This window comes from Callospermophilus lateralis, chromosome 11, assembly GCF_048772815.1.
Source record: "Callospermophilus lateralis isolate mCalLat2 chromosome 11, mCalLat2.hap1, whole genome shotgun sequence".
NCBI classification, from domain to species: domain Eukaryota; kingdom Metazoa; phylum Chordata; class Mammalia; order Rodentia; family Sciuridae; genus Callospermophilus; species Callospermophilus lateralis.
Genome location: NC_135315.1, coordinates 21,200,336 through 21,212,673, shown reverse-complemented (window position 1 = coordinate 21,212,673; position 12,338 = coordinate 21,200,336). Strand labels below are relative to the sequence as shown.

The window sequence follows — 12,338 nt, the reverse complement described above, 5'->3', positions numbered from 1 at the left end:
AATTGTTATCAAGACATGTAGTCTTGATAAATCTTTGATTTCCTGAAACTTGCCTTCTCCCAATATCCTACATCTCATTTTTAGATGGGTTATACTAATTTATATTGTGTTTCTTTCTTTCTTTGTGGCTGGGGATCAAACCCAGGGACTCGCTTGCGCTAAGCACGTACTCTGTCACTGAGCTATTACCCCAGCCCTTACCTGCGTTTCTATCAAGAGTGAAACATAAATTCTAAGTTACCATCTTTTAGTGTCCTGGGAAAACCTCACTGCTTATACTTCCAAGCAGAGATAAGGAAATCACAGAAGTCTTATGTGCTGAGATGTGGAGTCTGTTTTCTTTACACACGAAGGCCTCGATTTTATGAAAATTAAAAATACTGGAACTTAGGAATGAAATCTGTAAATTAGATAAAATTCCTCAAACTAGCAATTCTATTGGATAAAATCTCTGATGCAGAGGGATTAGGCTGTAGGGAGACTTGAGATGTCAATTTTTTGCATTCTTTCTTGAATTTCATCTTCGTAAAGCATAATTGATTTCACTTTGCTTGGCTTCAGTTGTGGATTTATTTCATTTTCAAAAGTCCACAGGGAAAATTGCCTCTGGAATCTCTAAGACTTGTGTGTGTGTGTGTGTGTGTGTGTGTGTGTGTGTATTGGGGAGTGAACTCAGGGGCATTTAACTACCCTTGAGCCATATCCTCAGCCCTTTCTAACAATTTTTATTTTGAGACATGGTCTCACTAAGTTGCTTAAGGACTTTCTTAAATTGCTGAGGCTGGCCTCAAACTTGTAATCTTCCTGCCTCAGCTTCCCGAGCCGCTGGGATTACAAGAATGCACCATCACACTTGGCTCTAAGACTTTTATACGGGGGATAAGAAAAACCCCATTAATCTGACAAAGTTAAAATTTTATGAGCCAAAAATAAATTTAATTTTCACCCTAACTCTGAACACTATTTCTCTGTAGCCACTACTGGAAATGAAGCAATGAAAGTCAATGAACATACATAGGTAGCTTAAACTAGTCTCTTAGAATTTATTACTCACTGAGCAGAGATGGGTTTGAATGCAGTGACTTTCTTTACATTTCAACACATGCTAAAGTTTTTACAGGGCCTCATGGTATATTCATGTTGTTCTGTAAAGGATGTGAGTTTGAGGATTCAAAAACATTTGAAAATCACAAATCTCTGAAAGAAAATCATAATTGTATAGTAACCTAATGAGTCAAAAGAAAAATACCTTTGAAGAGAGCCCATGTATTGGCTGTCCATCATATGTGAAGTATTATTTTAAAATAACTTCAGGCAAAAATAAGAAATGTTTCCCTTTGTCGAGCTAACTTTTAACTTCTAATTAGAAAAATGTGGTTACTGGTTGTTGTATGTGTATAAAAACAGAGTAGGACTATTTATTTTGGTCTTGATCAATTTGGTCGTGTCGCGGTAATGATCAATAGTGGCAGGCTCATCTTGCAAAGTGGAAATTGGCCAGGATTCGTTTCTAGAGCATAACTCCCTTGGAAGAGGAGAACACTGGGAATAGAGGAAGGTAAGTAGATGTCATGAAAGGTCATGATAAAAAGAAATGGTTGTTTCATTTTGTAATAGGCTCTCATCTCAGAACACCTCCAACTACTGCTGCCGGAATTGTTATTCTGAAATGCAAATCTAGTTTTGGTTACTCTCTGCCTAGGAGGTCAAAACTTTCTATCAAAGCAAATAGGACTTTCCTTAAGGTGGGGCCAATTGACCTCTGCAGGCTCATTTCCTGACCATCTCACCAACCTAAGCTCCAGTCACCCTTCAGACTTGTAGGCACTTTTCTCCTGCTGTCAGTTTCCTGGATGAACATGCATGTCAAGGCTCAGCTGAGGTGCTGCCTGGTGAGCCGGGGGCTGTCCCCAGATCACTCTGCACAGGGCTCTACTATAGCAGTAGTCATGTTACTTTTAAAATCCTGATGCATTTTTTTTTTAAAAAGTTTTCTTTTAAGACAGGTGTATCTTATTTGCCTTTTTGTCCTAGGCATGGGACGTAATATATGTGGGATATAACAGACTAATAAATGTTGGCTGAAAATATATCCACTTAGCTTAATGGAGGCTTCTGTTTTGAGATATATATATATATATATATATATATATATATATATATATATATATATATATATGTTTTTTTTTTTTTTCCCATAAAAACTGACAGTAGAGGACAAGGAAAATTGGTGTAGGACAAAAAAACACTGTCCACAAAAGGTACCAAAAATGTACTTTGATCAGTCTTTTTAACAAATGGTGCAGGGTAGACTGATAGCCATAGAGAGAAGAATAAAACTAGGTCCTCATCTTTTACCCTGAAAAAAAAAGTCAACTCAAAATGGATCAAAGACCTAAGCATAAGATCAGGAACTTTGCAACTGCTAGAATGAATCAGGGGAAAGCCTTCCAACGGGCTGGGGCAGGCCAGGGCTTCCTCAACAGGACTCCTGAGAAACTGATGTGACTCCATTTTTGAGAAGCCAGCTTCTACTTCAGAGCAAATCCTGTCCTAAGGAAGGGGGCGTGACCCTTGTCCTTGGAAAAACCCGCAGAGCACTCCTAGGCACATACCCACCCTGCTGAGTTGTTTGTCTATAAATAACAGGAGAGATCTGGGGAGCCAGGTGTCCCTGACTCAGTTAGGCTAGGTGAGGACCCATAGCAACCCCCTAGCAACCACCAATCAGCATGAGACAGGGAAAATACCTGGGATGCCAGGTGACCCCCACAGTAGTTTATGGTGGTTGATAACGTGTTGGGAAACCATGTAGTTTAGCACGAACACCGCTCGAGGCCTAAACCAATCAGTTCAAAGGAATCCCCCTCTTGTACTAACCAATCATCCCTACCCAACTTATTTCCACCAGTGAATGTGCTAATCAATGTTAAGAGTTGTTGTTTGATTTTCCTGCGGTATGGAATGATTTGCTGTGTGATGTTGTGACACATAGAGTATCCCCCCAAAACCTATAAAATCTCACTGAACAAAGGACCAGAACTCACTCCCTGGGACTGCTGTGTCGGAAATGGTTGTGAGTCCAGGCTTGAGCTTGCAATAAAGACTCTTGTGTGATTGCATCGGATTTGGCTCCTGGAGGTCTATTGGGGTCCCTCAAATCTGGCGTTACGCTCCTATAGCTCAGGACAGAATCAATGGGACAGTATCAAATTAAAAAGTTCTGCACCACAAAGGAAACGTTAGGATGAAGAGAAAACCTACAGAATGGGAGAAAATGTTAGCCAGTGACTTTTCCAAGAAAGAATTAATCTCCAGAATACATAAAGAATTCTAAAATCACAACACCAAAACCAAAAACAAACAAACAACAACAACAGCAACAAAAATAACCCAACCAATTAATGGGCAAATGACCTCCACAGACACTTCTCAAAAGGAGAAGTACAATGGCCAACAATTATATGGAAAAGAAAGTTCAATATCTCTAGCAGTCAGGGAAATGCAAATCAAAACTACACTGAGACCAAGCGCAAGACCTACATCTGTAATCTCAGTGGCTCTGGATGCTAAGGCAGGGGGATCCCAAGTTGGATGCCAGCCTTAGCAGCTTAGCAAGACCCTGTCTCAAAATAAAATATAAACAGGGCTGGGATATGGCTCATGATTAAGTGTCCCTGGGTTCAATCCCTGGTACACAACAAACAAACAAACAGACACAGGCTTGTTAATTAGACTTAGGTGGGTGTGATTTGGTGTGTTCCTTATTCAAGATAGTCTTCCTATTCTTTTGGTGTGTTCCTTCTGGAACATCAGTTGATGCTTGAGGTACTTGGAGAGTTAGGCTGGAACTTCAATGTTTATTAATAGAAAATGAGCTCTGGTAACTCCATTCAGTTTCTAATCCATAGCAGCAGCTCTCTGCTATGCACATGGAATTTCATCCTGCACACATGCAACTCAGTCCTCTGCACAAGACCTTTTACACAGACTTCTGCACCTACCAATAGACATCTTCCTCCTCACAACAGCTGTCCAAACTCCATCTAGATTAGATGTACTTATCAAACTTGACTTATCTGGAGCAGAGAGCTCAGTATTCCCTTTTGAATTCTTTCTCCTTTATCTGCTCCAGGCTTAGGTGGTGACATAACCCCATTATCTAGTCTCTCTTTGATACCCTCTTCTCCAAAATCCTTTGACCACAGCTTCACATCAATTTGCCCTTGACTGTGTCCTTCCCCTTTCTCTCCTTGACAGCAGTCTTGATTGTTCTCAACTATGTGGTCCCACAGCACTTTACTAATGCAACTGCTAGACAGAACACCAAACTTTTCATTATTATACAGCAACAGTCAGTTAATAAATAATTGTAAACTGTGTGAAGGAACAAATGGTCATGGTGTATCCTGCAAACCTGCTCGATAGTGAGCTCATTTTTTGGCAGGGACAATTAAGCACAGGATACATGAGAGATATTTGATAAATGTGAATTGAATGAATAACGTGGCCATATTGTGAATATTTTCTCATAATTACATCAAGTCACCTGGATTAGTTGATTTGGTTTGTCATAATTGGTCACCAGGTCATGTTCAGTATTTCCCAACCTATCGTAAAACATTTTTTGGGGGGAGAGAGGACAAGTCAAGAAAAGTATACTCTAAAGTATGCCCATCAACCACACCATCTTAGATGCATCTTTAGTTTTCTTAAAATAGAAAGGACAACAAAAGCATGAAGTATGTCCGTACTACCACCATTTTGAGTTTTACTGATGTTCCCAGTTTTTCTTCAAATGCCAACACTGGGAGTTGGGGAACACATTTAATAAGTTCACAGAAACAAACAAAAGTAACTATAAACATTTGTGCTATGCGAGAGACAAAAAATTTATTAGCATGATCATGAGGGAGTCCTTCAATTTACAGAAAGACACCACCCAAGACTGGAAACAGAATTCCCAAACACCCAAAGAAAGGTACACTTCAATATGGAGGAATCACACAACTTTGGGAAGCTATAGGCTTCCACCTATTCACACTGCCCTTGGCTCCGGATCGTAGCTACATGGTTATTGAAAGTCCCTTGACTTTTTTTTTTTTGGTGGTGATGGGGTGGCAGTGTCATCAGTGATCGTGCCACCCCCCGTTCCAGTTTTTAAAGCAGAGTGAGCTAGTTGCAGGTGCTGAGACAGGTGAATGCTAAAGCTTCTGGGTTGACTCTTTGAATGACAGGCACTGAGCAAAGTGGCCACCGGTCAGCAGCATCTTGGGACGCAGGGGTCACAGCTGGGCTGAGTGTAGGTGGTGAGGTTGATGCTCTCCAGATCTGGGGTGGGATAGGAGGAGTTGAGCAGGAAGCAGGTGGGCACACAGGGCTGAGGGATGTGGCAGGGTGGGGGGCAGTTGTCACAGCAGGTTGGCTCCAGTTGCCAGATGGTGTGGGGGCAGGTGCTGGGCAGGCAGACTCCACAGCGGCAGGACTTGTCTGAGGAGCAGATGGTGGTGGCAGGGCCGGTGGGGACGCTGCAGCAGCGGGCAATACAGCAGGACATGGCGTTGGGGGTCAGGTGTGCCTTGGGTCTCTTAGGAAGGTGAGGTTTCTGAGGTTCAAATGTCTCCTCTCACTTTGAGGCTCTTATATACCCTTCCTAAAGGGTGTGGGTCCAATGGGAAGGCTTCTTTCCTGATTCTTGCTTATGTTAGTGTTCCCATTATCTAGTAATTGGTTTGACGTTTAAATGCCTGTAAAGAGTCCTTATTGTCTTAATTAACTTTTATTTGAGTTCATTGCTAAATATGAACTGATTACTCTTGCTATTTGTCACTCAAACACAGCTTTATGAGGTCTCACCAGATGCTTCAGTATTATAATTCCAACACCCGCCTGCTGGGGACACGGCATGATCGTAATCTGCAGCATGTGTGTTTTTTCTGTGCTGCTATTAAGTTTTTATTTTCTGTACCTTTATCAGTATCAACTGATTTAATGAAGAATTATTGTTTTAAAGAGATAAACTTAATTTTAGTCCCTTTCTTTTACCTTTGAGGCTTTGGAGATCAAAATTGTCTTAATGTGGAGAGATAGGTTACTGAGAAATATGAGAAAACTTTTAAAAAATACTCATCATTTCAGCTTTTTTAACTATAAAATATTATATAATATCAAAATTTGGAAAACATAAATAAACAATAAAGATAACAGCTCATCCACAATCTTATCATCAGGAGAAATTACCTGTTAATATTTCATACACATATGTGAAACAGATCATTTTTATTTACGTGTATTTATCCTTTTATTATATTACTGGAAGCATATTGTATTGAAAATATACATGTAAACATGTATATTTTCAATTTACATGTATATTTGATGTTACTTTTAATACTTCCTGATATTCATCATATCGTTGTACTTCTAAGTTTCTTTAAGAATTTCATTTTATTAAACCCTTAGGTTATTTTCAAGTCTCCTCTGTGATAATTGTGGCAATAGAGAATGACCAGGTATATAAATCTTGGTGTACATTTCTGATTATTTCAGAAACAGATACAATTACTAGGCAGAACTCAAATGTTAATTCACACTATTTTAAAGACCGACTCCTGATAGTCATTGCCATTCTGCTCTCCACCATGGCTCTGAAAATCTGTTCTTTCCTATTTATCTATTCCCATCACCTGTGTTTGAGAATATTGTTTCCCTATATCTTTAATATTTTTAAAGTGTTTGTCAATGTATGGGTAAAAAATGAAATTTCATTATTGTATTTGTATTTTTTTCATACCTAGGTAGGTTCAAACACCCTTCATAAGGTCATTTAACTTTCTATGGAGGATTGAATTGCCTTGAGGGGAAATTGAATTTTTGGCTTATGTCTATGAACACTAAGTGAAAGAATAACTTAAGACCACAATGCTAACACTCAAGTAAAACTGAGATGAAGGGGAAGCAAACTTATGGGCCTGAGCTAGATTAATAGGTTGACATTTGATTTTCATTATCTTTTTTTCTCCAATGTAATGCATTTTCCTCCCCAGATCACAGGTAGCTATAGAAGAAAGACCTGGATTTTAGCGCCAGTACATTATTTAGACTTTAGTCATAATTCAGTGTTTAAGAGTGAGCATGGGCTCCTGGATAGTATTACCCTGACATTGCTAACCATTTCCACTCAGTTTGGACTCACTTGCCCTCCCAGTCATGGTTCTTCTCCATTCTTCCTGTCTCCTCCTTTAAGTCTACCTGTGAGGGTCTGAAGGTGAGCATGTCTGTATGTTTTGCAATTGGAGCCATAGACCCAAGAGGACTGCTTTAGGAGCCACAAGACCTCTTCGCTGGTCCTAGTGCTACTGGTCCTCTCCCCACATCTTGTTATGGCAAGTATTTCACTTTTTAAAGGCTCATCTCTTTTTCCCCCCTCTGCAAAGTAATGGCAATAATATCTATATTCCTTCACTTAGAAGATTATTGTGAGGTTCACATGAGATAAAAAGCATTAAGGTCTATGGACAACCATAAAGCATAAGGCAAAAACAAAAAAATTATCACCATCAATGAAGTCAGTTGCAGATCAAATTCAAGGCAAAGTAAAGATGAAAGGAACAGTCAAAAGAAGAAGAGAAAATAAGAGCTAAAGAGCAGCCCTGGGCTTAATCCCCAGTACTACCAAAACAAAACAACCAAACTAACCAAACAGAAACCAAAAAACAAAAGAGAACAGTCTTACAGGAAATAAGAAACATTAACCTACAAAATGCACATCAACTAAATGAATCAATTAATATTCACGCCTACAAGAAAAGAAAGTGGTTAGCATATAAATTAATGAATTGAAAAAAAATTGAAAAACTTCCCTATGGCTCTACTTGAAAGAGAAGATTCGTGACTTCTCCTGGTGGCCCAAGACTTCCCCAATTTATTTTTGCATGGACATCTGCCAAGTTGCATACCCTATTACTCAGGACTGATAAATATTTCACTCACTATTTGAAAATTAATTCAATAAGCATTTATTGAGTGATTGCCATGTACCAGGTCCTGTGATAAATGCTGGCAATTCAACAATGAATAAAATAAACATTAACCCTGCCCTCATGGAATTTATAGTCTGATGAAAAGTTTTACCACCCATAATGTATTATTATAAATTGCTGCTATTATACATTATAAAATGAAAAATATTGGGCTCTAAGAGCAAAAAACAACAACAATAACAAAAAAGGAATTAATTTTGATATTTTAAGGAAACATTGCAAAGAAAAAGTGACCTGCAGACACAATTAGCATTTCATGGGATAAAGATATCAATCTCCTATTCAGAATGCAACATGACTCCAGGCTCACCATAAAAGGTTAAAAGCATTGTTATTGTTTATGTAAAACATCAAGCTTCTCTAATTATAAGTAAGACTGAAGATTGTAGGATAGAAACAGTTATAAAGCTAATAAGTGTAGGCTGATCAATTCATCCCTTTTATTGAAAAGACTTTCAGTGTTTATTAAGATGTGTTTTCTCATATATGAAAAATAAATAAATAAATAAGATATGAAGTGCAGGGGGTTTTAAGGCAGTGACACTATTCTATAGGATACTAGAATGGTGGATACATGACATTATGCATTTGTCAAATAAAAATGCATGGAACTTAAAAAAAAAAAAAAGATGCATTGTCTCTGCAGTGGTCTAAGAGACCTGGGAATTACTCTTCTTTGTTTATAAATGAAGATAGGGAGTTCAGAAAGGCAAGGAAATTGGCTTTACATGACCTGCTGACTAACTTGTTAAAAGCTAAATATAGGATCTATCAGGACTGAGCTAATTTTTAGGTGGTTAACAATGGAAGTTTGAACAACATGTCAGAGATACAAAACATATTTTATTTCTAAAACCAAAAGTTCTCCTTTTTCTTTAAGCTAATATAAGAGAAATACAGTGATTCTTGAGTAAATGGTAGATTTTTAGCACTTTGAAAATCTACTCTCTCTCTCTCCCATACCTTGTGCAGTTTCAATTATGCTTTCCTATAGTCAGTAGTGGTATCTGTGACAGTGAGGACAAATCAAAGATTGATTATGAAAAGAAACAGAAGCGAAAATATAATTGGTAATCTTTTGCTTTCACATCTTTCATCGTTTCGACTCAACCCCCCCTTGTTCTGGGGGTCTTTGTCTCTCTTTTGTGCCTCACTGACTTCTCCCCTTCAATACATCCTCACCTCCCTCATTCCCAGCTCCTGTACTTTAACACCAAGCTCTCAGGACCTCTGTGATTCACTGAGAGGCTCTTCTTAGTTCTCCCCACCACCCCCCACTGCTTATTCACCTTTTCATGCTTTTCCTGGAGAGGTCTTGGAGGATTTCCCTGCCTACTACTGCTCATCCCCAACACTGAATCACCAAATCTGGGTTTGGGTTACTCTTGCTGTGTGCTGTCATGGCCCACTGCTTCCTTCTCTCATCAGGAATCACAGAGCATGGTAACTGCACTCATATGACCTATATAGTCCACGTGTGTTGTGCTTATAGGAACTTATCAGTCTGCACCAGATTTGGGAGAAAGTCGAAGGCACTTTAGGTGATAGCATTTCTTTTGTGTTTATACTCCTAGCATGAATGGAGGACTGGCATAGAGAAAGCACTCAAGAAATATCGGCCAAAAGATTGAGCAAATGAACTGAATCTAGATTTTTAGCATTTTGTGGGCAGTTTCCCAGGTTGTGTCTCCTCTACCCCACAGCTTCTAAGTTCCGTTCATTCAAAGTTGAGCTACAAAGAACCTATGAGACCCCCAGAGTAGTCCGTCTCTGAAAAGATTGACAATCATTTCAAGGACATTTAAAAATGTGTTTATTTAAAAGTATTTGCTTTGCCTCTTCCTTGCCTTATCTTTGTTTCTCCCCACAAACATTCTTTTGATTTTTTTTCCTCAATGCTTTTTCAGATTTTGGCTTATGTCCTTATATGTTGTGTGTGTGTGTGTGTGTGTGTGTGTGTGTGTGTGTGTATCATGGATTATATATGTACTACATCTATTATTTTACATATACGTTACTTATGAATTGCATATAAACATTTTATATCTATACATTCATACATCATATATATGTGTGTGTGTGTGTGTGTGTGTGTGTACTTTCTAGTTTCAGAGAAAGATAATGTGCATGAGAAAAGGAATTAAAGTAGGCTGATGAAATCAGTTAAGGCATGACACCAATGTTTTAGCTCTAGGTGTCCATCTCACAAGCACTGGCATTCTAGCGATAACTTTGACAGAATTTCTGTGCTTATATGGTAGCAAATAGAGATGTGCTTCTAGTGCGCTGCTACTAAAGTTGATCCCTTTAAGTTCTCTCTAATGGAGAATGAAACTGAAATAGATATGCCCACTAAATCACCCAGAATGCCTGCCCTTTTATTTATTTATTTATTTATTTGGTACCCAGGATTGAACCCAGGAGTACTTTAGCACTGAGCCACACACATCCCTATCCGCTTTTTGTGTTTTATTTTGAGACAGGGTCTTGCTAAGTTGCTTAGGGTCTCACTAAGTTGCTGAAGCTGGCTTTGAACTTGCAATCCTCCTGCCTCAGCCTTCAAGCAGCCCATTTTAATCTATGAGCCAATATAGATTTTTCTATTACAGTTGGATGAGATTTTGTTAAAGAATCTTACACTTTTTATTTCTCTTGCATATTTTAAATTGATGTCATAACTTTCTTTGGTATTAGAGTCTTTAAGATGTATGTGGTGGAAGGAATTCTGCTTTAGAGTCAGATAAACCAGGGGTTAAATTCTGGGTTTTTTTAGTAACTAACTTCATAAGAAGGGTGAATAACTCTTAACGCTTCATTTTTCTCATCTATTAAAGCAGGTTTTTTTTAGATTCAATGAATTAATACATGTGATTCATCTAGTAAAAATCAGGTAAATAAATGTTGGCTCACCCCAAAATTAATTTTATCTGAGTAAGAGAAGGCAAACATAAAAGACAGCCAATTAAAAGTTAGTAAGCCATATTAGCAAGCTAGTTCCAAACATTCCTTTAATTGTAACTTTTTAAAAATTAAAATAACCATCTTATCTTTATTTTTACTTTTTTTTTTAGTGGAAGAAATATACCAAAGCCTCTAACATAAATAAAGAACACATGTGGCCAGGGAAATAAAGTTTATTAGGAAACCCACCAGTAGTTTCCTTTGCCTCTTTGAAAATACTCAATACAGGAAATAAAATCCAGGAAGCAACATGACGAAGAAAACATAGTTTTAAGTCTTAAAGAATTCAATAGCATTTTGATAACAGAAGACATTCACATGCTCAAATGAACCAAATGGTTATCTGGCAAAAATAACCATAATTAATTTTCTTGGCTTTCTTTCCATTAATGTCAAAGCAAGGTTTCCATATCTGGGCCATCTGGTTTGCCTTAGCATCTGCTAAACTACCAAGGCAAGTGAAAACTGGCTGGGCAGCATCTGGGGGCTTCCTTCAGTATCAGACACTGAGCAAAGTGGCCACTGGTCAGCAGCATCTTGGGACGCAGGGGTCACAGCTGGGCTGAGTGTAGGTGGTGAGGTTGATGCTCTCCAGGTCTGGGGTGGGATAGGAGGAGTTGAGCAGGAAGCAGGTGGGCACACAGGGCTGAGGGATGTGGCAGGGTGGGGGGCAGTTGTCACAGCAGGTTGGCTCCAGTTGCCAGATGGTGTGGGGGCAGGTGCTGGGCAGGCAGACTCCACAGCGGCAGGACTTGTCTGAGGAGCAGATGGTGGTGGCAGGGCCGGTGGGGACGCTGCAGCAGCGGGCAATACAGCAGGACATGGCGTTGGGGGTCAGGTGTGCCTTGGGTCTCTTAGGAAGGTGAGGTTTCTGAGGTTCAAATGTCTCCCCTCACTTTGAGGCTCTTATATACCTCCCCAGAAGGCGTGGGTCCAATGGGAAGGCTGTGTATCCTTCGTTTTGTTTGGGTCACTCTTTTCCACTTAGATTCTGTAATCTGTTTGGTATTTTCTTGTCTATTAAGGGCTCCTGCCCTTATTAAATTAATCATGTTTTCGACTCATTGACTTGTCATTTTTGTCACAAGATCATCACATTTTATCTTCACAGGGTTCTGGCATGCTAAACCTTGCATGGATTGTGTGTAATCAGTGCACCTAAGAATTCAGCTACAGTTTTTAGGGGTTAAAGTCTTCTTGTTTTTTTCTGCCTTAGGTTCACATAGTATGCATAACATGATGTGCTTTATAATTACTAATTTTAGAATAGGCAATTCAAATAATTAATTGGGGCATTTTAAATCCAATAAAGTCAGTAAGAACATGGCTACGTAT

At 38.9% G+C, this 12,338-nt stretch overlaps 2 protein-coding genes across 2 annotated transcripts; both read right to left on the bottom strand.

Moving 5' to 3' along the window:
- Positions 1 to 5,260: 5,260 nt before the first annotated feature.
- On the bottom strand, positions 5,261 to 5,557 carry LOC143410144 (keratin-associated protein 3-2). Its single transcript, XM_076870853.1, has one exon. It carries the CDS (start codon positions 5,555 to 5,557, stop codon positions 5,261 to 5,263), a length of 297 nt encoding a protein of 98 aa, XP_076726968.1.
- Positions 5,558 to 11,529: 5,972 nt separating this feature from the next.
- Positions 11,530 to 11,826, bottom strand: LOC143410143 (keratin-associated protein 3-2). Its single transcript, XM_076870852.1, has one exon. The coding sequence runs from the start codon at positions 11,824 to 11,826 to the stop codon at positions 11,530 to 11,532; it is 297 nt and encodes a 98-aa protein (XP_076726967.1).
- Positions 11,827 to 12,338: the final 512 nt, after the last annotated feature.

Excerpts from the sequence above, each read along its gene's own strand:
- LOC143410144 (XM_076870853.1), bottom strand. The coding sequence starts at position 5,557 with ATGTCCTGCTGTATTGCCCGCTGCTGCAGCGTCCCCACCGGCCCTGCC.
- LOC143410143 (XM_076870852.1), bottom strand. The coding sequence starts at position 11,826 with ATGTCCTGCTGTATTGCCCGCTGCTGCAGCGTCCCCACCGGCCCTGCC.